Source organism: Eschrichtius robustus, chromosome 14 (assembly GCF_028021215.1).
Source record: "Eschrichtius robustus isolate mEscRob2 chromosome 14, mEscRob2.pri, whole genome shotgun sequence".
Classification (NCBI taxonomy): domain Eukaryota; kingdom Metazoa; phylum Chordata; class Mammalia; order Artiodactyla; family Eschrichtiidae; genus Eschrichtius; species Eschrichtius robustus.
The window spans coordinates 26,708,181-26,733,067 of record NC_090837.1 but is presented as its reverse complement, the minus strand read 5'-3'; the positions used below and the strand labels follow the sequence as shown (position 1 = coordinate 26,733,067).

Below are 24,887 nucleotides of genomic sequence, written 5' to 3'. Positions count from 1 at the left end.
TCATCCTCTGATTCAAGTTCAATCTAAGCTCAGCACTTCGTCTGCCTTCTGCATGTAAATGGACACTTGAAGCCATACTCTGAGTCGTGCACTCAGAGGAGAAATACTGCATCTCAGCAGCAGAGTAAAAGCACCGCAAGCCCCTGACCAGGATCCCAGATCCTTCACCGCCCTCTACTACACTCAGCCCCACACAGCGTGGATGGGTCCAGACTTGATCCACAGCTTTTTGTGGGTCAGTGGAACCACAAAACAAATCCCAGATGAAAAAAAAACAGCATATAGGAAATTCCCAGCTCAGTGAGGCCAAGTACCGAGGCTGACGTCTCCACACACCTCTGGGAGCGTGGACAAAGAAACAGAACCCACACTTTGGGAAGCTTGATGAGATTCTTAAACATCTACAAAGACAGGATAAGTGGTGTGAGCAACTTTAAACACAGCTGTGGCAGACTGGACTTTCTAAAGAGGGTCACACCAACATAACCCTTACCCACGCTCCTGTTTCAAGCTCTTTGGCTGAATTTGTATCAAGAGGGCAGGATCTATCTTCCCTTCTCTTGAATCTGGCCAAACCTTTGTAACTGCCTAAACCAAGAGAATATAGTGGAAGTGATGCTGTGAGACTTCCGAGGCAAAATCATAAAATGCAACGTGGCTTCTACCTGGCTCTCTCCACTGGGGTCCTTGGAACCCTCTGCCCACACTGTGAGGACACCAGGCCACGTGGGCTACACGTGGCTGTTCCTTGGCATCAACTGCCAGGCCCTGTGGGAGATGACTTGAGCCTCCACCCCCATATCTTCTAGCCGAGGCCCAGAGGCTGGAGCAGAGACCAGTCACCGCCCACCACTGCACCCTGACTGAACTCCTCACCTGCAGAAACTATGAGCTCAAACATGATTCTTGTTGTTTAAGGCCACTACATTTTTTTTTTTTTAATAACAGATTTTCTTTTTCTAGGGCCATTTTGGGTTCACAGCAAAATTCAGCAGAAACTACAAAGAGTTCCCCATGTACACCTGCCTCCCCTGCCAGGCACAGCCTCCCCCACTATCAACATCCTGCACCAGAGTGGGACGTCTGTTACAGTCGAGGAACCTACACTGACACATCATTATCACCCGAAGTCGATAGTTTACCTTCAGGTTCACTCTCGGTGTTGTACATTCTATGAGTTTTGACAAGTATGTAATGACATGTATCCACCAGTACACTGTCATACAGAAATAGTTTCACCGCCCAAAAAACTCTCTGCGTTCTGCCTTCACTTGGTCTTTTTATCCTCAATTTCTTCTTCTTTGGAAGGCCACTACATTTTGAGGTGATTGTTACAGAGCAAGACACAGCTAACACAGTGGTGCCGGACAGGGTGCTTAAGACGGAGCAGCCCTCTCTGAGGAGGACCCACGTGCAGTGACACTGGAACACTGAAGAGATGCCAGCCATGGGAAGACCTTGGGAAACCAGAGCAACTGACTGGGAGTGTGTGAGGGACAGGGCCTTAGTCTGTCTGGAATTAGGGAGACTCGCTTTACCTGACTGCAATCTGATTCCTCCTCGAAATTCCTGAGTGTTATTTCTAAAACATAAATCACCTTTCTGGCTCAAAAATCTTTTAACCAATTCCCTCTGCCTAGTAAATAAAGCCCAAATTCTTTAAGCAAAGACCCTCCACACACTGTCTGCTCGGGTGTCTCCCACCACCACCTCTGTGCCACATCTGCTCCTACCGACAGTTCCATGCCCTTCCTGACTCCGTGACGCCCTCTCAGTTGAGGACCTGATGCTCACCATTGCCTGACCCTAAATACCAGCATAAAAGTGACCTCTTCTGAGAGGTTTCCCAGGAACCAACACCAATCCCACGAATGGCTCACTTTTCTGAACTCTGCTAATACTTTGTTTGACGTGTATTATATGTAAGCACATACCCACAATCCATGACAGTTAGCTGGATATATGCCCATCCCCACAGCTGGAATATAAGCCCTAGAAAAAGGCAATACTCAACTAACTTTTTATCTCTAAGTGGAGTGGGCTTTCAACATCAGGTGAATAAATGCCTTATTTCAAATGTTTATAGGAAGCATAGCAACTCGGGTGGATTAACTGGCAGAGACTCTAGTACTGACCACTTTTCACAGTATCTGAACTACTGATTATCTCTTAAAAGTAAAAACCAGGGTACAGCATTACCATTAACGTAAAATCTTACATTAATACTTAAACAATAATGTTAAAAAAAAAACTGCATTGTTCAGAGTGGCAAGATGAAGAAGGAAAAGTTTTAGAATTAGCAGCATTCCTTCCCCACGCAGAACGCTGCAGTACAGCTCCTTCTTTAAACAAGAACTAAAGCGGCAGTCGCTCCTCCTGTCTGGAAGCCATCAGAAGGGGTGGGTCCTGTGGCCTGAGGGTCGCTGTGGGCTGGGAGGAACTGCAGCAGCCCAGTGGGCTTGAGAGAGGGCTTCAGACCAGGACACGGTCTAGGTCCGAGGTGAACAGGGAGTCCACGTGGGGAGGCGGTGGCAGCCCACCCAGGGGACTGGTGTCTGAGCAGAGGGTCCAGGGATTATATTGCACAAATCAATTACGTCACTGGAGGTTGCAAAATGGCGACTTCTCTAATTTTATTATTCCTTGCGCATTTATTAGCTGGCATTTATTTTAAGGAACAGCCATCATTCATCAATTGGGGCTATTTTCTTACCCTGATGCCCAGATCTCACTGGGAAGACAGGGAAAATGTTTAATCCTTTCCCTTTAGTTACCAATTTTCAGAATAGTGAGTTGGTATAAGGAGGATCATGTTTCATTACTTGTATCCTCCACTCCTAGTATAAGGCATAGAACCAGCAGGTTCTCAAAATTTTTGATTATAATTTAAAAAATAAAGAGGGTGATGTAGGGTTTAGACCTCTACAAGACTGCACAACTTGGGACTTCCCTGGTGGTCCAGTGGCTAAGACTCCACACTCCCAATGCAGGGGGCCCGGGTTCGATCCCTGGTCCGGGAACTAGATCCCGTATGCTGCAACTAAAGATCCTGCACACGACAAAGATCTCGTGTGCTGCAACTAAGACCCGGCACAGCCAAATAAATAAATATTAAAAAAAAAAAAAAAAAAAGGATTTCACAACTCCATTCATGGTCATCAATGGAAAGCTCATGTGATTTTTTAAGGTTCCTTTAACACTACAACACTAAAAGCTAATACAGCATTAACCAAAAAACTGCCAAGGCTTCAAAATAAAAAAGCAGTAAAATTCATTACAATTCCATAAGAAGGAAGATAGACAACCAGGATACAGTACAAGAAATATGACCTATCACTCCTACTTGGCTACTTTTTGGGCCGAGTAAATTCAAATTCTCATAAAACAAAAGCCAGCCCCAAAAACGTTTCATTTTGTATCTTTCAAAGTCCTCCTTCCCACGCACACCCAGAACCACACATGCTGTGAGCCTAGCAGCCCGGAACTCCTCCTGGGGCTGCTGGGGGCTCAGTATGCAAACGGCGAGGACACGGACTGCTGGAGACCACACTCCCCTGGCAGTTTCACTAAAAATATGCGAGCAGAATCTCGAAATAGGGTCTACAACCCTTGCTTTTCTGCAGCCCTGAGAAATAAAGAGGAAGTCTACAAGGAGAGGGTCCCAGGAGGGCCCTGAGAGGCTGGTGTCTGCTGGGTCTCTGGGCTTCAGGTAACAAGTACAAAGCATGTTTATAGAGCCAAAAACTAAAGGTCTAAGACACTGAGAAGAGTTGATATCCTGAGGGCTCAGGACTAGAAAATACTTAGTAACACAGAAGCTAACGGAAAAGGGAAGAAGTGACATCATTACCTACTTGAAAATTCAAAAAGGACCAAATAACAAGTCAGTAAGGCCACCGATCACAAACTTTCTAGGTACAGGGCTTGTGGGACAGCATCACGGTCACCCCAAGGTCTGAGGATGTGATGGGCATTCGGTGAGTCCAGAGCTCCACCTTCCCACGTGCACCTACCCTGGCTGTTGGACATGCTCCCACGGCAAATCGGTGACTCGGTGACACACCACACTCATCTCTGGAATGAGAGTCTCTCCTGAATATTCATGCCCATGTGGATGATGCACACCCCACATGGACATTTTTAAACGTGGGTGAATTGTACTGTTGTAAATATCTAAAACATCCTATTGTGTTTCTGAGTGTGTGTTAAGTTGGGTTTTGAAAACAATGCCTGGATTGTGCAGACGGCCAACAACACATATATGTCAGTGTGGGTGTCCATTTTGGTGAGCAGTGAATAAAATGGCCCGAGGTAAAGACAAGTCCACAAACAGTGAAGAGACAACAGACAAAGTAGTCTAGTTCTGTGCTTCTTCTTAAGGACAAGCATTTTCAAGCCAAAGTAAAAGTCAACTTTTCCCAGAAATATTACATACTTAAAATATTAACAATGGCTCTCCAAAAAAAACAAAAGCAATCTGCCATAAAAGGACTGTGATAAGAAACAGAAAGAAAAAAAAAAGCACTAGGATACACAAAAATATTCACTATAATTTTTCAAGAAAATCACTAAGAGCCGACAAAGTACAGCCATTCCTTGTGTGCCAACCTGGCTCTCATTTGCACAGATCCATGCACAGGGATCTGGCTACACCCCATGTAGGAAGTCATGAATTTAACTCAGAAGGATCCTAAGAGGTGACAGAGTCCAACTGAGTCATATCTGATGCAGGAAGCTGTCCCTCACAACGTCTCACAGGACATCTGCCACCCTGCTTTAAACACCCAACGACAGCGGATAAGATGACCACCTGATGACAGGACCCACTGCCTTTTTAAATAGTTCCAGAAGGCTCTCCATGATCAACACTTCAGTGATCACCAAAGCTGCAGCCACACAGAGCAGGCCTCAGTGTTGGTGCACTCGTCCCTTACTTCTTATTCTTACTATATTTCTGTTGTTCCTTCTGCCTGCGCCCAACACAGCCACTCGCCCACTGCAAGCCTGACATGCTGAGAGGGACAGCACGACAATCCTCCTTCCTGATGCCTCACAGCCTGGCCAGAACCAACTCACCTCTCTCCTTTGTGTGTGTTACAGTAGACACTACTGCAATCATCTATTGCTTATCAGACTCCTGACCTATCAGTTTTCAGACTGCAGGGACAGACACTCACCACCCTTGCCAGGTATACCTTACACTGCTTCCCACAGGAACGTCTGTGGAAGTGAAGTCCACGAAATGATCACTGCTATACATCTATACGTACTTTTCAAACAAATTTATTTAGATATAATTCATATACTACACAATTCTCCCGTTTAAAGTGTGCAGTTCAATGGTTTTTGGTATTATATCACAGGGCTATAAGACCAATACCACTATCCAATTTTAGAACGTTTTTATAACCTCGAAAAGAAACCTCGTGCCCATCAGCAGTCTCTCCCAATGCCTCCCCAATCCCACCAGCCCACAGCAGCTGCTAATCTACCGTCTATCTTTACAGACACGTCTATTCTACAATATATGATCTTTTATGACTGGTTTCTTTCACTCACATACTTAATAATGTTTGCAAGATGCATCCATATTGGGCTTCCCTGGTGGCGCAGTTGTTAAGAATCCGCCTGCCAATGCAGGAGACACAGGTTCGAGCCCTGGTCCGGGAAGATCCCACATGCCGTGGAGCAACTAAGCCCGTGCGCCACAACTACTGAACCTGCGCTCTAGAGCCCGCGAGCCACAACGACTGAGCCCATGTGCCACAACTACTGAAGCCTGTGTGCCTAGAGCCCGCGCTCCACAACAAGAGAAGCCACCACAATGAGAAGCCCGCGTACCGCAACAAAGAGTAGCCCCCGCTAGCCGCAACTAGAGAAAGCCCGAGTGCAGCAATGAAGACCCAATGCAGCCAAAAATAAAACATAAATAACTCATTAAAATCCATTAAAAAAAAAAGATGCATCCATATTGTAGCACATATCAGTACTTCATTCCTTTTTATTACACTGTATGGATCCACCACATTCTATTTATCCGTCATTTGGACATCTGAATTATTTCCGCCTTTGGGCTATTACGCCACTATGAATATTTCTGTATTTGTCTGTGCGCAGATGCATGTTTTCATTCCACTCAGGTATACACCTGGGGCCGAATTCTTGCTGACACTTATCTGATTATATCATCGTGGTGTGTGTGAAGTGGTATCTCACTGTGGTTTTGATTTGCATTTCCCCACTGACTAATGATGTCAAGCATCCTTTCATGTACTTATTGGTTGTTTGTATACCTTCTTTAGATCCTTGGTCTTTTCAGATTCTTTGCCCACTTTTAAATTGTGCCATTTATCTTTTAGTTGTTAAGCTGTAAGAGTTTTTCATATATTCTAGATATAAATCTCTTATCACATATATGATTTATAAATATTTTCTCTCATTCTGTGGGTTGTCTTTTCACTCTCTTGATGATTTACTTTGTAGTGCATGCTTCTCATCTTGATGAAATCCTTTTTTTTTTTTGGCTATGCCACACCATGCCACGCCACGCCACGCCACGCAGCTTGCAGGATCTCAGTTCCCCAACCAGGGATTGAACTCAGGCCACAGCAGTGAAAGCACCGAGTCCTAACCACTAGGCCACCAGGGAACTCCCTGAAATCCATTATAAAAAAAAAAATGTTGTTGCTTGTGTTTTTGGTGTCATGTCTAAGAAGTCTGCCTAACACAAGTTTGCAAGAATTTAATCCCGTGTTTTTTAAGTGCATTCTAGTTTCAGCCTTTAAACTTAGATCTCTACTCCATTTTGAGTTAATTTTTGTACATAGTACAAGGCAGGGAGGGGCCCAAACTCATTTTTTTTTGCATGTGGCTATCCAATTGTCCCAGCACCATTTGGTGAAAAGACTATTCTTTCCCCAGTCAATGATCCTGGCACTCTTGTCAAAAATCAGTTGATCATAAACATATGGGTTGTGGCTTCCCTGGTGGCGCAGTGGTTAAGAATCCGCCTGCCAATGCAGGGTACACGAGTTTGAGCCCTGGTCCGGGAAGATCCCACATGCGGTGAAGCAACTAAGCCTGTGTGCTACAACTACTGAGCCTGTGCTCTACAGCCCACAAGCCACAACTACTGAGCCCGCAAGCCACAACTACTGAGCCCACATGCCACAACTACTGAAGCCCGTGCACCTACACCCTGTGCTCTGCAACAAGACAAGCCACTGCAGTGAGAAGCCCGCGCACTGCAATGAAGAGTAGTCCTCACTTGCCACAACTACAGAAAGCCCGTGCGCAGCAACAAAGATCAAACGCATCCGAAAATAAATGAATAAGTGAATGAATGAATGAATGAAAAAACAAAAACAAAAACATATGGGTTTATTTATTGACTCAATTCTACTCCAGTGAGCTATATGCCTACTCTTATGCCAGTATCACAATGTCTTGATTACTATAGCTTTGTAATAAGTTTTGAAATCAGGAAGTGTGAGTCCTCTAACTTTGCTCTTTCATAAGATTGTTTTGGCTATTCTGGGTCTCTTGAATTTCTATATGCATTTGAGGATCAGCCTGCCCATTTCTGCAAAAAAAGCCACCTGGGACTCTGATATGGACTGCATTAAACCTGTAGATCAAACTGGGAAGTACTGCCATCTTAACAATATTAAGCCTTCCAATCCATGAACATGGGATGTCATTTCATTCATCCAGATCTTCTTAAATTCACATGCATTTTTACTAGACTGAATCCACATTCCCTTCATCATACTGGAGACAGCTGTAGCCCTCCTTCCTTATTTAGCTCTGCCACGTATTAAAATAGAAATATATATAAATGCTACCCATTTTTAAGAGAACTCTAAGGACTATAAAGGATCTAGGGTTTTCCTATTTATTGGGAATGCATTATTTAGGAATCGAAATCATTAAGGTCAACTTTTCTGCTGTTTTCTGAGTGTTTACTGTATAAAATTTATCAAAGAAAAAGGTGACCAACGAAATAGATCTTTTAATGGACACATAATCCTATTTACATATATAAGTAAAAAATACATACATGTGTATGTAAGAGCATAGAAAAAACTTTGGATGAAAATACACCAATTTGTTATAGTGGTTACCTCTGGAGAAGGAGGAGCAATGGGATGCAGAAGAAAAAGAGAACTAGCACTCTTTACTTGCATTTTTTTTTGCCATAAATGTTTTCACGTATTTCTGGTATAATTCTAAATCTGAATAACAATAAATATAAATATGCCCCAGTAACATGAGTTTTTCAACAGATATCACCCTAAGAGTAAATAACCAAGCTGACCTTGAGATCGCAGGTGGTGTTGAGCAGCAGGTTGGAAGGTTTGAGGTCACGGTGCAGCACGTTAGCTGAATGGATATATTTTAACCCTCTGAGGATCTGGTAAAGAAAATAGCAGATATGGTCGTTGCTGAGGTGTTGCGTCTTCAAGAGCTTGTAGAGATCTGTTTCCATGAGGTCCTGTACTATATATCTGTTTGGAAAGGTTAAGGTAACACACCAAAATAGCTGGTCACACTTAGCAAAGCACTGAAAACAAAATGAACCCAAAGGGTCCATTGTTACATCATGAGGCTCAGGAGGGAAATGAGAACCTGATGAAAACTTGGTACACTTCAACAGAAGGAAGCGGAAAGTCGTGAACTCCTTCTTAGGTCCTGTGAGACAGCAGGCACCACTCCTGTCTGATGTGCGCAGTGATGAGCTAACAGAGACCTGACGCGGGTCGTGTGGACGAGTCCTGGTCTCCAAGCTGTCCACCACCAACAGACACCCTCTGGGGTTGTTGGGAAGGGCTGGGGGAGGGTGGGGGCCAGCACCAAGCACTCCCTCCTCTCTGGCCTAGCAACGACTCAAAACGTCACTGTTCTTTTACCTCCCTTCTTGTCCCCCTCCTTCTGCACAAAAATCAACCATAAAACTTTTGGAAACACAGGCCTAGAACACATTTCCTACTAAACTCAACCCTCAGTCTATTTGCTTCACTCTTCAATTAAGGTTAAGAGTATAAATAAGTAAGTAAGACTGTTGGAAGTTGTGCTAGGAAGGGGCCTGTCCTGGTTGAGCTCCTCTTGTTTTCCTGCCTATCCGTGTATCTCAGCATCTAGAATTTTAGTTATGGCTAACTTCAATCCCACAGAAAATAAATTTAAAAAGCCGCTAGGTTTTAACTTCACCACGATATTATTTCATTAGTGTTTTTGCATTTCTTTCATTCATTTCTGTGTAAATATTACACATCTACAGATTCATGCTAGATGAGACATGGTACAGGATTTGAAGGAAACATGACTAGAAAACTTGTCATCTGACAGAGATGTGATTTTCAAGGCAAAAGGTAAAGCAGGACAACAGGTGGCAGGAGGAGGCAGTTCACTTAAAATATCACCAGAACTTAGTGACAGAGCTGTCTAAAAATGGAAAGGCTAAAAAAAATAATAATAATAAAAGTAAAAATAAATAAAATAAAAATGGAAAGGCTGCCTGGAGACAGTGAGCTGCCTCTCCCTGGAGGGGCAGAATGCAAAGTGGGCAAACTGGTGGGAACACTGCTGCGGCCAGAACCGGAACCTTCTCCCATCAGGTCCTCCTCAGCACACTTCACACTTCTACCTTTCAAACATAGTCTTTAGCCAGGCAGCCTCCTTTACCCAAGCCTTTACCTGCTTAGTCCAGATTTCTAAATGTTGGTCATAGTTAATCACACAACTTCAGAGCTGAGCCAGCCTTGAAGATCATGAGGGCGAGCACACCAGTTTTAAAAACGAGAAAACTGGACCCAGATGTGAAATGGTGCTAAGATCAGGACAGTCTGGACCTGACCAGGTGCCGTACAGGGCACCCTCTTCCACAGTCGATTGCTCTTTCCTTTTCACCATCATAACAAACCATACCTTGAGTGGCAAACACATGACTGGAAAAGGTGTTCTCCAAAATTTTCCACAACTACACTTAAAGGAAATCTTTACTGAAACTGACAGAAAATATTGGATTTGCCAAAAAGATACTAAAATCAGTTACTGACAAATGAAAAAATGAATCAGAGAAAAAAATGTAAATGATTCAAGTATTACAGTAAATGACAAGCAAAGTACAGTTTCCCCCTAAATGTGTTTTATTACTTCTCCTCCACCCCTGTAAGTGCAGGACACGTCCAGTTACATTACTCAACCAGGTGACGGAGCAGTGGAGCAGCTGCCTGAAAAGGATACACATCTTTCATCTGCTCGATGGTTGGTGCTCGAATAATATCATTGATTCCAATGATGTTCTCATGTCTGAAGCGCAGTAAGATTTTTATCTCCCTCAGGGTTCTCTGGCAGTAGGTCTGGTGCTCAAAAGGGCTGATTTTCTTGATAGCTACTCGAACTTTGTTGACATTATCATAAGCAGAGCTAAAAAAATAAATAAAAAAGGAGGGGAGGAGGGGAGACGGCATTAAAAACAGTTCTCAGAACAAGGCGGTAAAGTATTAAATGATTAGTACTCTAGGCAAATACTTGTTTCATACACACGAAGGAAGCATGTGTATAACCCACAAAGAGGCCTCAAGCTAGGGAGGATGCGGCTGGCAAAACGCAGCACACACAGAATCTCAAAACTAACAGAGGGCCTGGCCCTGGGAACTGTACAGATGCCCATTTTCATAAATCCAGGAACAAGGGTGTATGACACACACATGTCATCTTCCCACTGTTTTTAACAGCAACTGCATTCTGGTGAGAGCAATCATTTCTGCCTCCAAAACAACTTCCTACTGTTGTATCAGATTCCACGGACTCAGCAGAAACGTTCAAATGACCATCAACCACATCTTCAACCCGAACAAAAATGGACCCAAGAGAGCAATAAGGATATACTGCATAGCACAGGGAATTACAGCCATTATCTTGTAGTAACTTCTAATGGAGCATAATCTGTAAAATTACTAAATCACTATGCCATACATCTGAAACTAATATTGTAAGTCAACTATACTTCAATTAAAAGGTGGGACAGGAGGATGCATTGATTGCTTGCAACAACTTTGTCTTACGTGCAAAATGACATGACTATTTCTTCCTCCTCCCCCACCCCCCCAAGAAATTTAACCAAGATGTTTGGGTAGTCTTATAACAAAACCTAAAAAGTATTGTTCAAAAAATACCTTCACAGCCATAACATAGGGCCCAGTTCTTTCCAAGTTGTCCTGAAGGTCTGACTTAATAGAATTCCAAGCAGAAGCAATAATAATTTTATCTTCAATTTTATGATGAATTTGAATCTTGAATATTACTACTATCTTTATGAACAATATTCTATTGAATCTTTTCTGTAAGAGCTTTTCATATTAACAAGTATCAACATCTGGTCCATTGACCGAAGCAATGAAAGAACACGGACGGGCAGTAAGACATTACTTCTGGTTTCCTCTGGGTAAGTGCTAGAAACAGGAAACAGTAAAATAAGTTTATTCTCAAGTTTGTGCTTCTATAATGGTATCTATCAGTCTACTTATACTGAGAATTACTGTTGCATTTGTCTGACTCTACCACAAAACTATGCTGTAGGAGGGACCTTGTCTCACTCAGCTTCAGTTTTCTCACACCATTTATACATTGCACTCGGGTACCCCAACACTTTGAAATGACATCTATTTCCTTAAATAAAAGAATAACTACTCAAATCTTATTTTGCTTTGGTTTGCTGCAAGAAGGCCTAAACCACTGATTTTTAGGTAGACAGGCAAAGGGATATGTCGTTCAAGCAAGTTTATTCAACACTGGGAGTAAATACTATTAGAAATCAAAACTTTTTTGGTAATTCAGATTTTAGAGCCTGAGTTCAACAAAAGAGAACAGAGGTTAAAATAGTTATAAAATATTGGTTTAAACTCAACATTATAATATCCAGGGCTTCCCTGGTGGCTCAGTGGTTAAGAATCCGCCTCCCAATGCAGGGGAAACAGGTTCGAGCCCTGGTCCCGGAAGATTCCACGTGCTGCGGAGCAACTAAGCCCGTGCGCCACAACTACTGAGCCTGCGCTCTAGAGCCCATGAGCCACAGCTATTAAGCCCCCATGCCATAACTCCTGAAGCCCGCATGCCTAGAGCCCGTGCTCCGCAACAAGAGAAGCCACTGCAATGAGAAGCCTGCGCACTGCAACGGAAGAGTAGCCCCCGCTTGCCGCAACTACAGAAGGCCCGCACGCAGCAGTGAAGACCCAACGCAGCCAAACATAAATAAATAAATTTTTAAAAATTAAAAATAAATAAATAAATATCCAGTTTTACTGAAGCATGGTAGTCAAACAAACATGGGCATAAACTTGCCTTTTAGAATAAGACTGCTTGGGGAGAGGGGCTTATGGTCAGTGTGCCCCTCCAACTGTATCGACTGACACTCAGTGATGAAATTGGAACTGGGTATGTTATTTAAAACAGAGAGAGGGCGTCCCTGGTGGTGCAGTGGTTAAGAACCCGCCTGGCCAATGCAGGGGACACAGGTTTGAGCCCTGGTCCAGGAAGATCTCACATGCCGCGGAGCAACTAAGCCCGTGCGCCACAACTACTGAGCCTGCGCTCTAGAGCCCACAAGTCACAACTACTGAGCCCGCGTGCCACAACTACTGAAGCCCGCGCACCTAGAGCCCATGCTCCACAACAAGTGAAGCCACTGCAATGAGAAGCCTGCGCACCACAACGAAGAGTAGCCCCCGCTCACTGCAACTAGAGAAAGCCTGCGCACAGCAACAAAGACCCAATGCAACCAAAAATAAATAATAAATAAATTTAAAGTAACTAAATAAATAAAACAGAGGGGCGCAGACAAACACACACACACACCCTAAGTAAAGGAGGAAACTTTTTATCCAGCCATTTGGTTATACTAACAGGATACAAAGATTATACTATTACTGTGCCCTTGAGGAGCTCAAGCTATTGAGAGCACCCAGTCATCTTACATAAATGCAGCTTCAAGTCCCAGATGAATTCTATCCTGAGATACATAAATGGTGGGGAATGGGAGATCAAGCCCAGAGGTGAGCACACTCAATTCTTAAAACCGCAGATTCCTACTATTCAGCAATAAAAGGAAACAAACTGTTGATATATACAACATAGATGAATCTCAAAATAATTATGCTGAGTGAAGCCAGACTAAAAGAAAAGTACCTCTACTTATATAAAATGCAAACTAGTCTATGAGGACAGAAAGCACATCAGAAGGGTTTACCTGGGGCTGCTGGGAGGGAGGGATTACACAAATGGAAATGGAAGCTAGATAACTTTTGGAGGCGATGAATGTTCATTATCTAATTGTTTTGATAGCTTAATGGGTGTATAATACGTCAAAACTTAAACTGTACACTGGTATATTGTTCATCAAGCAATTCTTCAGAGAGCAATTAAAAAAAGGAGCCAGGGCTCTCCAAATGCATGGTGAATTCCAGGGCCAGGGTGGGTGGGAACAGAGATTCCAGAACTGTATTTGACCAGTTAATGTGGAAGTAAAAGCCCACAAAATTCTGGAGTAGATTACTTAACAGATGCTTTGTGATCACTTAGGGAAGAAAAGGGAACCAGCATGAGTCAATTATGAACAAGTCATGCTAAACTAACCTCATTTCCTGTTTTGACAGGGTTACCACAACAACAGGAGGGTGATGCCAGAGCTGTGGCGGATTCAAGCCACACTTGTCAAGCACTTCCCACTTCTAAGACTTCATGTTAGGACTGGGGGCAAAACCAAACAGTGATCCTGCTCTTAAAAAGCTGGCAATCTAGTGAGGGAAGGAGACAGGAACAGACAGCATGCACTGTCTTTATCACAGTAAAGCACTTCTGAAACCCAAGGAGAAGGTTAAGATCTTCTACCCAGAAGATTAATCTGGGTAGATTAAGTCCAAATAAGGGCAACAAAGAGGATTAAAAGAAGATGAGGCCTGTAGAAACCATACCCTGAAAGATGAGCGGCTTTCGAAAGAGGATCAAGGGCACAGAGAAGGCGAGAGGCAACATGTGGAGAGGAAAACAATCAGGCCATCTACGGGGACAGCTGGCCCTCACCCAACCAGGCACCTCCTCACCTAGTGGTGATTATGGGGTCTGCGGAATGTGCCATCAGGAGCCCCAGAATCCCAAGGCAGCGAGCAGAATGCTCCTCCAGGGTGTGTACCACAAGGGGTGGCCAAGGGGAGCGATCTGCAGGGTATACACGGTGCGTGGACTGTTGGGCTGGGGGTCCACAAACTCCAGCTCATGGGGGTTGGGGGGGCACAGCACTGGCTGGGAAGAGAAGAGGGCTATGCTGGAGGCCTGCTCTCCTCGAACTGCTGACACCCAACTCTAAAAAGCCCAAGATTTTTCAATTTGAACCTGATCTTCCAGGTCTTTAAGAAAGTTTATCTGTCTTGGGGGGGGGGGGGTGGGGGGAGAATACATTTCCTGTTTCTTAGTTTGATTTATATGGTATGTGATGCTCCATTTGTATTCCTGACCCAGGCCTTGCAAACAAAACATGAGGGGCAGGCCTGGGTTTGGGAGGGACAAAATGAAGATGGGGGTAGGGGAAGACAATGACAGTCTTGTACTTCCTGATTTAAAGATCTGAGGAGGCTTGCAGGTGATTCGGATGGCTCTGCGCTTCTAGCAGCATTAAAGAGAGAGAACAAGGTTAGAAGTAAGATATGGGAATTTTTAACAGAAGCCACAGAGGGTTGCACTACTGAGGAGAGATACGTGGAGAAAACAGGTCTGAGGACAGAACTCAGGAGCAGACAGAGGAGGAGGAACCAGCTAGAGAGTGAGGGAGCACCTATAAGCACCAGGAGAGAGTGGTATTTCAGAAGCCAAGGATATAAAGAGTTCCAAACAGGAATGCTTGACAACAACTGGAAAGCATTCAGTGAATCTGCAATCAGCTGATGTGTGGTACCCTGGGTGGCAGTAAATGAAGGGGAGTGGGGACAGGAGTGGAAGCAGCACAGGTGACTACTTTTAAAGAAGGCGAGGAGGAGGAGAATGACTGGCAAATCCAAGGGAACAACCAAAAGGCACAGGCTGTTATGAAAGCAGTGGGTGGGTCGAAGGCTGGCGGACCAGGTGGGGTGAAGAGAAGACTCCCAAAAACTAGGCAGGTGTGAGAAGGCAGCACATACTTCAGGCAAAGCAGAGGTGCATGCAAAGCTACAGAGGCCTGCAGGAACCTGCGGCAAGAGAGTGGGACCCAAGGGGACACGGATGGGGTTGAAGCCGGAGGCTTAAGCAGGAACCAGGCCATGTTTAAATATCTACAATTTTACCCTGGGGAGCCACCAAAGGATGTTAGGCAGGGATTTTAAGCATGGCGGTATTTTTATGAAGTTCTCTCAGGTAGTAGTTTATTGAAGGAATGGAATGGGGAGGGCAGTGCACCAGGCAGGAGCCGTCTTAGCCAACTTGGAACGATGGTGGAGCCACAGCTTTGGAGAAAGTGGCCATAGGCAACTCAAGAAGTAGTGCCTACTTCACAAACCTCATGTTTCCTAGCTTGGTCCTGTTCAAATGCTCTCCATTCAATTAGACTATATATTCCTCAATGGCAGAACTATACATTCTAAATCATTTGTCTTCTTTCTAGCAGCTGTAACCAAATTCACAGGGGAGAAACAAACAGTGGAGGAGAAGAGACAAATCTTCCTAACAGAAGAACTTGGAGTAATATGTGTAGATCCTCTCCCCTCCAGGAGGTGGAACTCAATCTCTCCCAGCCCGCACACCTTGTGGGCAGGCTGAACTTAGAGACTTGCTTCAAAAGAACAGAATGTGAAAAGGGAAGGACAGTAACTTTACAGTGGAGAAGCCTGGCAGATAGCACCTCCACCAGGCGATCAGTTACCACGACCAGTGACGTCACGTGGACATTGTGACTTCCTGATAGGATGAGGCGAGAAAGGCAGCTGATCTCTGTGATATTCTTTCCCCAAACCTGTAACCCCAGGCTAATAGTGAGAAGAACATCAGACAAACCCAAGTTGAGAGATATTCTACAAAATACTTGACGAGTACTCTTTAAGTCATGAAAAGAAAAGTGAGAAAACAGTCACAGAGAGACAGGCAGACATAACAACTAAATGCATGTAGTATCCTGGATTGGATCCTGGAACAGAAAAAGAAAATCAGTGGAAAAGCAAATTCCAAATAAAGTCTGAAATTTCTTTATACCAATGCTGGTTTCTCAGTTTTGATAAGCACATACTGTAATGTAAGATGTTAACATCAAGGAAAACAGAAACTGGGTGGGGGCTTATGGGAACCCTCTGCACTATCTTGGCAACTTTTCTGTAAACCTAAAATTATTCCAACATAAAAGTTTATCTGAAGAAGGTCTTCCACTAAATTATACCTCCAAAATTGATGACATAATTACAATTAACATCTAGAAAATATGGGCTTAATTTAACAAGTAGAAGGAAACACAAACATTTCATAATTATCTACTTTAACCCCCCATAAAAATAAAAATGAATGCCCAATGGAACAAAAATATTCCTAAAAAGGTAACTGAAAACTTTACCTAATTGAACTTTAAGTTATGCTCCTCCTCAATCATTTGAAAAACATTTACTAAATACCCAATATAGGCTAAATCTCACTGCAGATTGAAATAAATAGAACATCATCCCACCTGCCTTTCTCCCTTTGAGCATCCTTAAGAATAGGGATAATATTTGAAGGTATTTACTGCAAAACTACCTAAAAGAAGAAAACCTGTATTGCCAAACATAAGGATTAATACATTATGGAATATTAATATAACAGGTCACTGTGCAGCCATTAAACTAAGTATGAAGATCGTATTAACTAAAGGTGAGATTCAAAATAAACCATCAGACTGCAGCTTAAAAATATTTATCTAGAAGAGGCAATATACAGAACAAGCTAGGATGATGGGACCATGAGTGATTTAAAACATAATTTAAATTGTATTTTGTCTTACTATTTCTGTCCACTCTGCTGGGAGAAAAAAATAACCAGTGAGGGGTAGGTAATATAAGATAAGGCAGCTTGAAGGAAATAACTTGAGTTTTTAAATGAGTCCCTGAAGTTCTACATACCTTCACAGGCTTTTGCTTCTAACCGTGATGAAAGAACAGGGACTGATCTAACTCTCTTATCTTAACTTAAAAAACCAGACAGTATTTATGAAATAAGTTTTCTGACACCCAGCAACAGGCAACACAGGCCAGCAAGCTGAGTCCTGTGACTGCCCCAGCTTACTGCCTGGAGTTTCCAGGTTTCAATGCAGAGAAGGGAAACCCAAATGGAGCCTGGTAGTCTCCCTGAGTTGAGACAGAATTCGAGATCTGGAGAGTCCAACTCAGAATTTCTGCGGCTGAGTACAGGAGAGGAGAACTTCAGAGAAGGTTGGGGAGATCCGCAGAGGGTTCCCTCTGAGTGTCCAGCTGATAATGAACAGAGCTTGTGCATGATCAAATTCCAAGGCTGGGGAAGGAGCCACCAGAGAGGAGCAGATGGACTAATCCATGTGGAACAAGGCTGGGAACAGTTCCTGTTCTACCACTTTTCCAGTAAAGACCTCCTCACACCAGGACAAAAAACTGAGTCCTCAGAAAGGTTGTTGACTCAGTACTGGGGCTAAATTAGCCTTTGACTAAAGGCTATTCCGGACTAAATGCTTAAAAGAGAGCTAAAATGCTTAAAAGAGAGCTTTCAAGGGATCAAAGTGTTCCAAGTAACTTAACTGCATCCCAGAAAAAAAAGTCCCAAAGTATTTAAAGAAATACCAAAAAAAACCCTAGCACTCAATGTAAAATCCAGTGTCTTGCATCCAAACAACACCCAAAAAACCCCCCCAAAAAATAAAAAATAAAAAATTCCCAGGAACTATATTCAATATCTTGCAATAACCTATAATGGAAAAGAATCTGAAAAGTATATAAATATTGAATATACTGAATCACTTTGCTGTACATCTGCAATACTGTAAATCAGTAAAAACAACAGCCACAAAACAAAAAAGCAGGAAAATACAATCTATAATGAAGAGAAAAGCCAATAAAAAAACATACCTAGGAAGTAGAGATGACAGAATTAGTAGACAATCGTGTACTGGTATAAATATACTCCATATGTTCATGAACATAGAGCATGATATAAAGAGAGAAATGGAAGGTGTAAGAAAGACTCAAAATGAACTTCTAGAGATGAAAAAAATACAATGGTTGAAATTAGTAAGAGATTATACACTGAAGAAAAACCTGGTGACCTAGAAGACACAGCAGTAGAATCTAGCCAAAATGTAATGCAATGGGGGCATCGGGGGAAACAGAGCACCAGTGAGCTGTGGGAGAAGGTCAAGGAGCTTAACATACATTTAATTGGAGTCTAACAACTTCACATGTACAAAATCTGAGGGAAAGTAAATATTTCTAGAAAAGTGTTAAATGTCAAGGAAAAAAGAAACATACAAGTGCTCTCTCTACACTGGTTTCCAACTTAGCAACAGGCACCACTTAGTAGCTGAGATTGTCATTACAACAGAGAGTGAAAACTTATGCTGATGCCCAAGTATTAGCTGAGAGAAGCTGCAGTCAGATACCTATGGTATTAAGCTCTGAGATTATAAAAGAATTATTTTCAGATTCCCACTTGGACGTACAGAAATAATTTGATATATTATGTACTCTGAGAAACAGAGGAGCCATTTCAAATCTACTATGTTTGCCAGCTGGAATGACAGCAGTCTTGCATGTGAAGGAAAAAAAGGGCTGCTCCAAACTGCTCCATGAAAGCTGTACCCTTTATTCTCTAAAAAAACATTATTCCAAAATTTCAGGATTTCTAGTTATTTGGCTATTAGAGTTTAGGAAAGAACTTTTATTCTTAAGACTTTATTCATCTGAATAGCTTTACTTTTGTGGTATAGTTCCTTTCACTGTTAGAAGTTCTTTGATCGTGTCTCATAAAATTGACCTTCCCCTGTCATCCTGAACTTTCCTGCTTTATTTCTAGGTGTATCTGGGTCTATCCATGGCCCTGACGGCAGGGCGCTCAGCATGGTCACTACTCTCCAGTGCTGGTGGTGCCCACACCAGCTCCACTTGCAATTCGGCTACTGCATTCTCACACACACTCCAAGGCTGTGGGGTGTGAGGAGCCGCCCACAGGGCTGGCTTGTACTGCCAACTCTTCACACCCTCAACTCCTTATCACACCTCCTCCTCTCAAGGTCATACTTACTACAGTGCAAAAAGCAACAACAGTTAACAGGGTTGATGCAGCACTTTCAAGTCTTGTTTCCCCCAGGTCAAGACTTTTATTTTTGATGTATATTACATATGAGGCATATTTTCACTTTACATCATGTTTACTCACAGTTACAGATATACTGTGTTGCCTTGTTTCTCATATGGACATCACTCAAGATATTTATAGTTTGGTGGTGATAATAAAAAGAAATTTTATGAACAATTCTTATTTAATAATAGCTACAATTTATTGAGTGTTTGCTATGTGTCAGACATTGCTCTATGTTAATATCTGTGAACCTCTTTCAGAAGGTGTTATTTATTTAAGGTGGGTTAAAAAGCACAGCAGGGTTTAATAGGCAGTCTATGAGGAAAGGCTTGCAGAAGGAAGGAGCTGCAGGAACTAAAGCATGGAAGGTTGGGTACAAGTGCAAAGTCATCCAGTACAGCTGGAGTTTAGAGCCCAACTGGGCAAAAAGCAAAAGGTAACGTCACACAAAGAAAACTGAGAAATCTGTACTTTATTCTTTTTTTTTTTTAATTTTTAAATTTTATTTATTTTTTTATACAGCAGGTTCTTATTAGTCATCAATTTTATACACATCAGTGTATACATGTCAATCCCAATCGCCCAGTTCATCACACCACCACCACCACCCCCCCGCAGTTTCCCCCCTTGGTGTCCATACGTTTGTTCTCTACATCTGTGTCTCAATTTCTGCTCTGCAAACCGGTTCATGTGTACCATTCTTCTAGGTTCCACATACATGCGTTAATATACGATATTTGTTTTTCGCTTTCTTACTTCACTCTGTATGACAGTCTCTAGATCCATCCACGTCTCAACAAATGACCCTATTTCGTTCCTTTTAATGGCTGAGTAATATTCCACTGTATGTATGTACCACATCTTCTTTATCCATTCGTCTGTCGATGGGCATTTAGGTTGCTTCCATGACCTGGCTATTGTAAATAGTGCTGCAATGAACATTGGGGTGCATGTGTCTTTTTGAATTATGTTTTTCTCTGGGTATATGCCCAGTAGTGGTATTGCTGGATCATATGGTAATTCTATTTTTAGTGTTTTTTTTTTAAAATTAATTAATTAATTTATTTTTGGCTGTGCTGGGTCTTCGTTTCTGTGCTAGGGCTTTCTCTAGTTGCGGCAAGCGGGGGCCACTCTTCATCGTGGTGCGCGGGCCTCTCGCTGTCGCGGCCTCTCTTGTTGCGGGGCACAGGCTCCAGATGCGCAGGCTCAGTAATTGTGGCTCACGGGCCCAGTTGCTCCGCGGCATGTGGGATCCTCCCAGACCAGGGCTCGAACCCGTGTCTCCTGCACTGGCAGGCAGATTCTCAACCACTGCGCCACCAGGGAAGCCCCTGTCTTCATTTCTTTTCATTCTTTTTTCTTTATTCTGTTCCGTGGCAGTGAATTCCACCATTCTGTCTTCCAGGTCACTTACCGTTCTTCCACCTCAGTTATTCTGCTACTGATTCCTTCTAGTGTAGTTTTCATTTCAGTTATTGTATTGTTCATCTCTGTTTGTTCTTTAATTTTTCTAGGTGTTTGTTCTTTAATTCTTCTAGGTCTTTGTTAAACATTTCTTGCATCTTCTCAATCTTTGCCTCCAATCTTTTTCCGAGGTCCTGGATCATCTTCACTATCATTATTCTGAATTCTTTTTCTGGAAGGTTGCCTACCTCCACTTCATTTAGTTGTTTTTCTGGGGTTTTATCTTGTTCCTTCATCTGATACATAGCCTTCTGCCATTTCATCTTGTCTGTCTTTCTGTGAATGTGGTTTTTGTTCCACAGGCTGTAGGACTGTAGTTCTTCTTGCTTCTGCTGTCTGCCTTCTGGTGGATGAGGCTATCTAAGAGGCTTGTGCAAGTCTCCTGATGGGAGGGACTGGTGGTGGGTAGAGCTGACTGTTGCTCTGGTGGACAAACCTCAGTAAAACTTTAATCCGCTTGACTGCTGTTGGTTGGGGCTGGGTTCCCTCCCTGTTGGTTGTTTGGCCTGAGGCAACCCAACACTGCAGCATACCTGGGCTCGGTGGTGGGGCTAATGGCAGACTCTGGGAGGGCTCACGCCAAGGAGTACTTCCCAGAACTTCTGCTGCCCGTGTCCTTGTCCCCACGGTGAGCCACAGCCACCCCCCGCCTGTGCAGGAGACCCTCCAACACTAGCAGGTAGGTCTGGTTCAATCTTCCCTTGGGTCACTCCTTGCCCTGGGTCCCAATGCACACACTACTTTGTGTGTGCCCTCCAAGAGTGGGGTCTCTGTTTCCCCCAGTCCTGTCGAAGTCCTGCAATCAAATCCCACTAGCCTTCAAAGTCTGATTCTCTAGGAATTCCTCCTCCCGTTGCCGGATCCCCAGGTTGGGAAGCCTGACATGGGGCTCAGAACCCTCACTCAAGTGGGTGGACTTCTGTGGTATAAGTGTTCTCTGGTTTGTGAGTCACCCACCCAGCAGTTATGGGATTTGATTTTACTGTGACTGTGCCCCTCCTACCATCTCATTGTGGTTTCTTCTTTGTCTTTGGATGCGGGGTATCTTTTTTGGTGAGTTCCAGTGTCTTCCTGTCGATGACTGTCCCGCAGCTAGTTGTGATTCTGGTGTTCTGACAAGAGGGAGTGAGAGCACGTCCTTCTACTCCGCCATCTTGTTTCAGGCTCTAAATTCCTTTAGTAAAGACAATTCCCAAATCTGTACTTTATTCTGATAACAGAAAGAATTCTCCAGCCACGAGAGTGACACTATCAGAAATACAGATATTTCCAGAGACTGAAGGAGGCTAAACAGAAAAATATTAAGACCAGTAAAAAGCCTACAGTTGTAATTCTGGAAATATTTATATGTCTCACTACTTTGAAATTACAGTAGTTGTCACATCTGCTGCTTGATCTTGCTATTTAAGGCATTAATAAAAAAGCACACACATTAAAGATGTATTTTCTTAATATTAAAAAAAACAGTACTTCAATATAACCGATTTCCTTGGTAACCTTACATAATTTTTTCTATTCATTTAAGACCACTAATCTGATCTGGCAGTGAGGACCTCCTCAGGAGAACATGCCTCTCACAAAGGATCTCCTGCGTCCCTCGCCAGAAGAGGAAACACAACAAGAAGCACCTGCTGCAGAGCCCCACCTCCTACTTCACGGATGTGAAATGCCCAGGATGCTATAAAACCACCACCATTTCTAGCCAGGCACAAACAGTAGTTTCCTGTGTTGGCTACTCTACTGTCCTCTGCCAGCCTACAGGAGGAAAAAGCAAGGCTTACAGAAGGATGCTCCTTCAGTTGGAAGCAGCACTAAAAGCACCCTGAATCAAGATGAATGGGAAACGATCCCAATAAACGTATTTTGGATTAAAAAAACCGAAACAAAACAAAAAACAACACACTAATCTGTGAAGGAGCCACAGGTTTCACTGACCGCCTAAAGGATCCATGACACAAAAAAGATTAAGAACTCTTATTATCAGGGCAATTTACAGATTCAGTTCAAATGGCAGAGACAGAAAACTAGTACATAGAAGTTTGTACTCAAGAGAAAAAATGTCATTTGGGATCTGGAAGGAGGCACAATGAATAAACTTAAAACCATGCAAATGTTAAAATCAATTTTATCAGGTATTCATTAATCATCTACATTGTTAAGTGCTATGGATACTACAGCGAAAACAGAAAGCTCCTTACTCTCATGAACTTTATACAACATGGGGGAAATATAAAGAGACATGTATTAGGGGACTTCCCTGGTGGTCTAGTGCAGCAGGGGGCACAGGTTCAATTCCTGGTCAGGGAACTAAGATCCCACAAGCCGCGTGGCAAGGCCAAAAGAGGAAAAGGGGGAGTGGGGTAAGGAGACATATATTAAAAATAGATAAATTATGATAGATGCTAAGAAAAAATACAAATGCTATAATTAACATCATCATGGATAACTAGAGAACTTGGTTTAAATTAGGGGCTCAGGGAAGGTTCTTCCTCTCTAAGGAAGTGGCATTTAAAACAGAGACCTGAAGGATAGGCTGGAATTAGCCAGGTGAGGGGTAGCCGAGAAGGCAAGTGTTCTATTGAACAGAGAGAGGTTAGGCCGGTGAATCTGTGGACCCCAAAGAAGGCTACTGGTGGCTGGCACATACCAAGCCAAGAGCACATGGCTCAGGACGAGGCTGTGACCTGGAAGTTGTGCTAAGGGTTTAAGATTCATCTTAAGTGCACTTCCACTTTAAGGGAGGACTAAAAGTACCCAATTTGTATTGGTAAATGCTTTCTCCAGCTGTGATATGAAGAATAAATTGTAAAAAGGAAAGAGTGAAAAAAGAAACCATCTGAAGCACTGCAATAGCACCAGTAAGAGACGGGAGTGGCTTGGACTAAGCAACAAGCACATAACTGGCATTTTAAGCCAGTCAGTTCATTGTACGAAATCATGCTGCCCACTGCAGGACATTCAGCGTCCCAGACTCAAGGGCACTATGAACCAGCAGCACTCTCAAATCAGTAAAATACTCACAAAAAGAAAAAGCAGCACACCTCTGAGGGCAGTGGTAAAGCCTCTGGAATGTACAAGATGACAACAGTGGAGACAGGAGGAGTTACTGAGACTGAAAAGGAAAGGTGCTGACTGGGATCTAGTGAGCAAGGTGGGTGAACAGGCCAGATAATACTGTCAAGGTCAAAAATGAGCTGTGCATATGGGAGAAAAAAATTACAACATGTAGGGCTTGTATTTAGAGTATATAAAGAACTCTTACAACTTCAAAATAAGACAAACAACCCAAAATTTTAAATAGGCAAAAAAATAAGACACTTTTTGTGTGACAATACACACATACAAAGATGAATGATGTCATAAGGGAAATGTAAATTAAAACCACATAACATACCCATTAGAATGGCTAAAATGAAAAAGAATGACCATACCAAGTGCTGATGAGGATGTAGAAAAGCTAGAACTCTCATACCCTGCAGGTGGAACTACAAAATGGTACAACCACTATGAAAAGGCTTGGTGGTTTTTGAAAAGTTAAATGCACACTCACCATACAACCCAGCAGTTCCACTCCTAATTATTTACTCAAGAGAAATGAAAATATGTCTATGACAATAGCCAAGATACGGACACAACCTAGGTGTCCACTGATGGATGAATGGATAAAGAACATGCAGTATACATGTACAATGGAATACCAGTCAGCCGTAAAAATGAAAGAAATCTTGTCATCTGCCACAACATGGACGGACCTTGAGGGCATTGCTAAGTGAAATAAGTCAGACAGAGAAAGACAAAGACCACATGATGTCACTTATACATGGAATCTAAAAAACAAAACAAACAAAACAAAACCCAGGTGGTTGCCAGAGGGGCAGGGAGTAGGGATGGGGGGGAAACAGGTAAAGGGGGTCAAGAGGTACAAACTTACAGGTATAAAATAAATTAGTCACGGGGATGCAATGTACAACATAGGGAATACAGTCAATGATACTGTATTGACTTTGTATGGTGACAGACTAACTGTACTTATTGTGGTGATCATTTCGCAATGTATACAAATGTCAAATCACTATGTGGTACACATGAAACTAATAAAATATTGTATG

The 24,887-nt window shown here is 42.9% G+C and overlaps 1 protein-coding gene across 1 annotated transcript in view; it reads right to left on the bottom strand.

The window, feature by feature from the left end:
* MAPK1 (mitogen-activated protein kinase 1) overlaps positions 1-24,887 on the bottom strand; it is an 87,686-nt gene that overhangs the window by 27,790 nt on the left and 35,009 nt on the right. Inside the window, exons 2-3 of the mRNA XM_068562713.1 lie at positions 10,246-10,428; positions 8,318-8,507 (exon numbers count right to left, since the gene is read on the bottom strand). Of these exons, the coding sequence (XP_068418814.1) occupies positions 8,318-8,507; positions 10,246-10,428 (373 nt within the window). The remainder of the gene's footprint in view (positions 1-8,317; positions 8,508-10,245; positions 10,429-24,887) is intronic.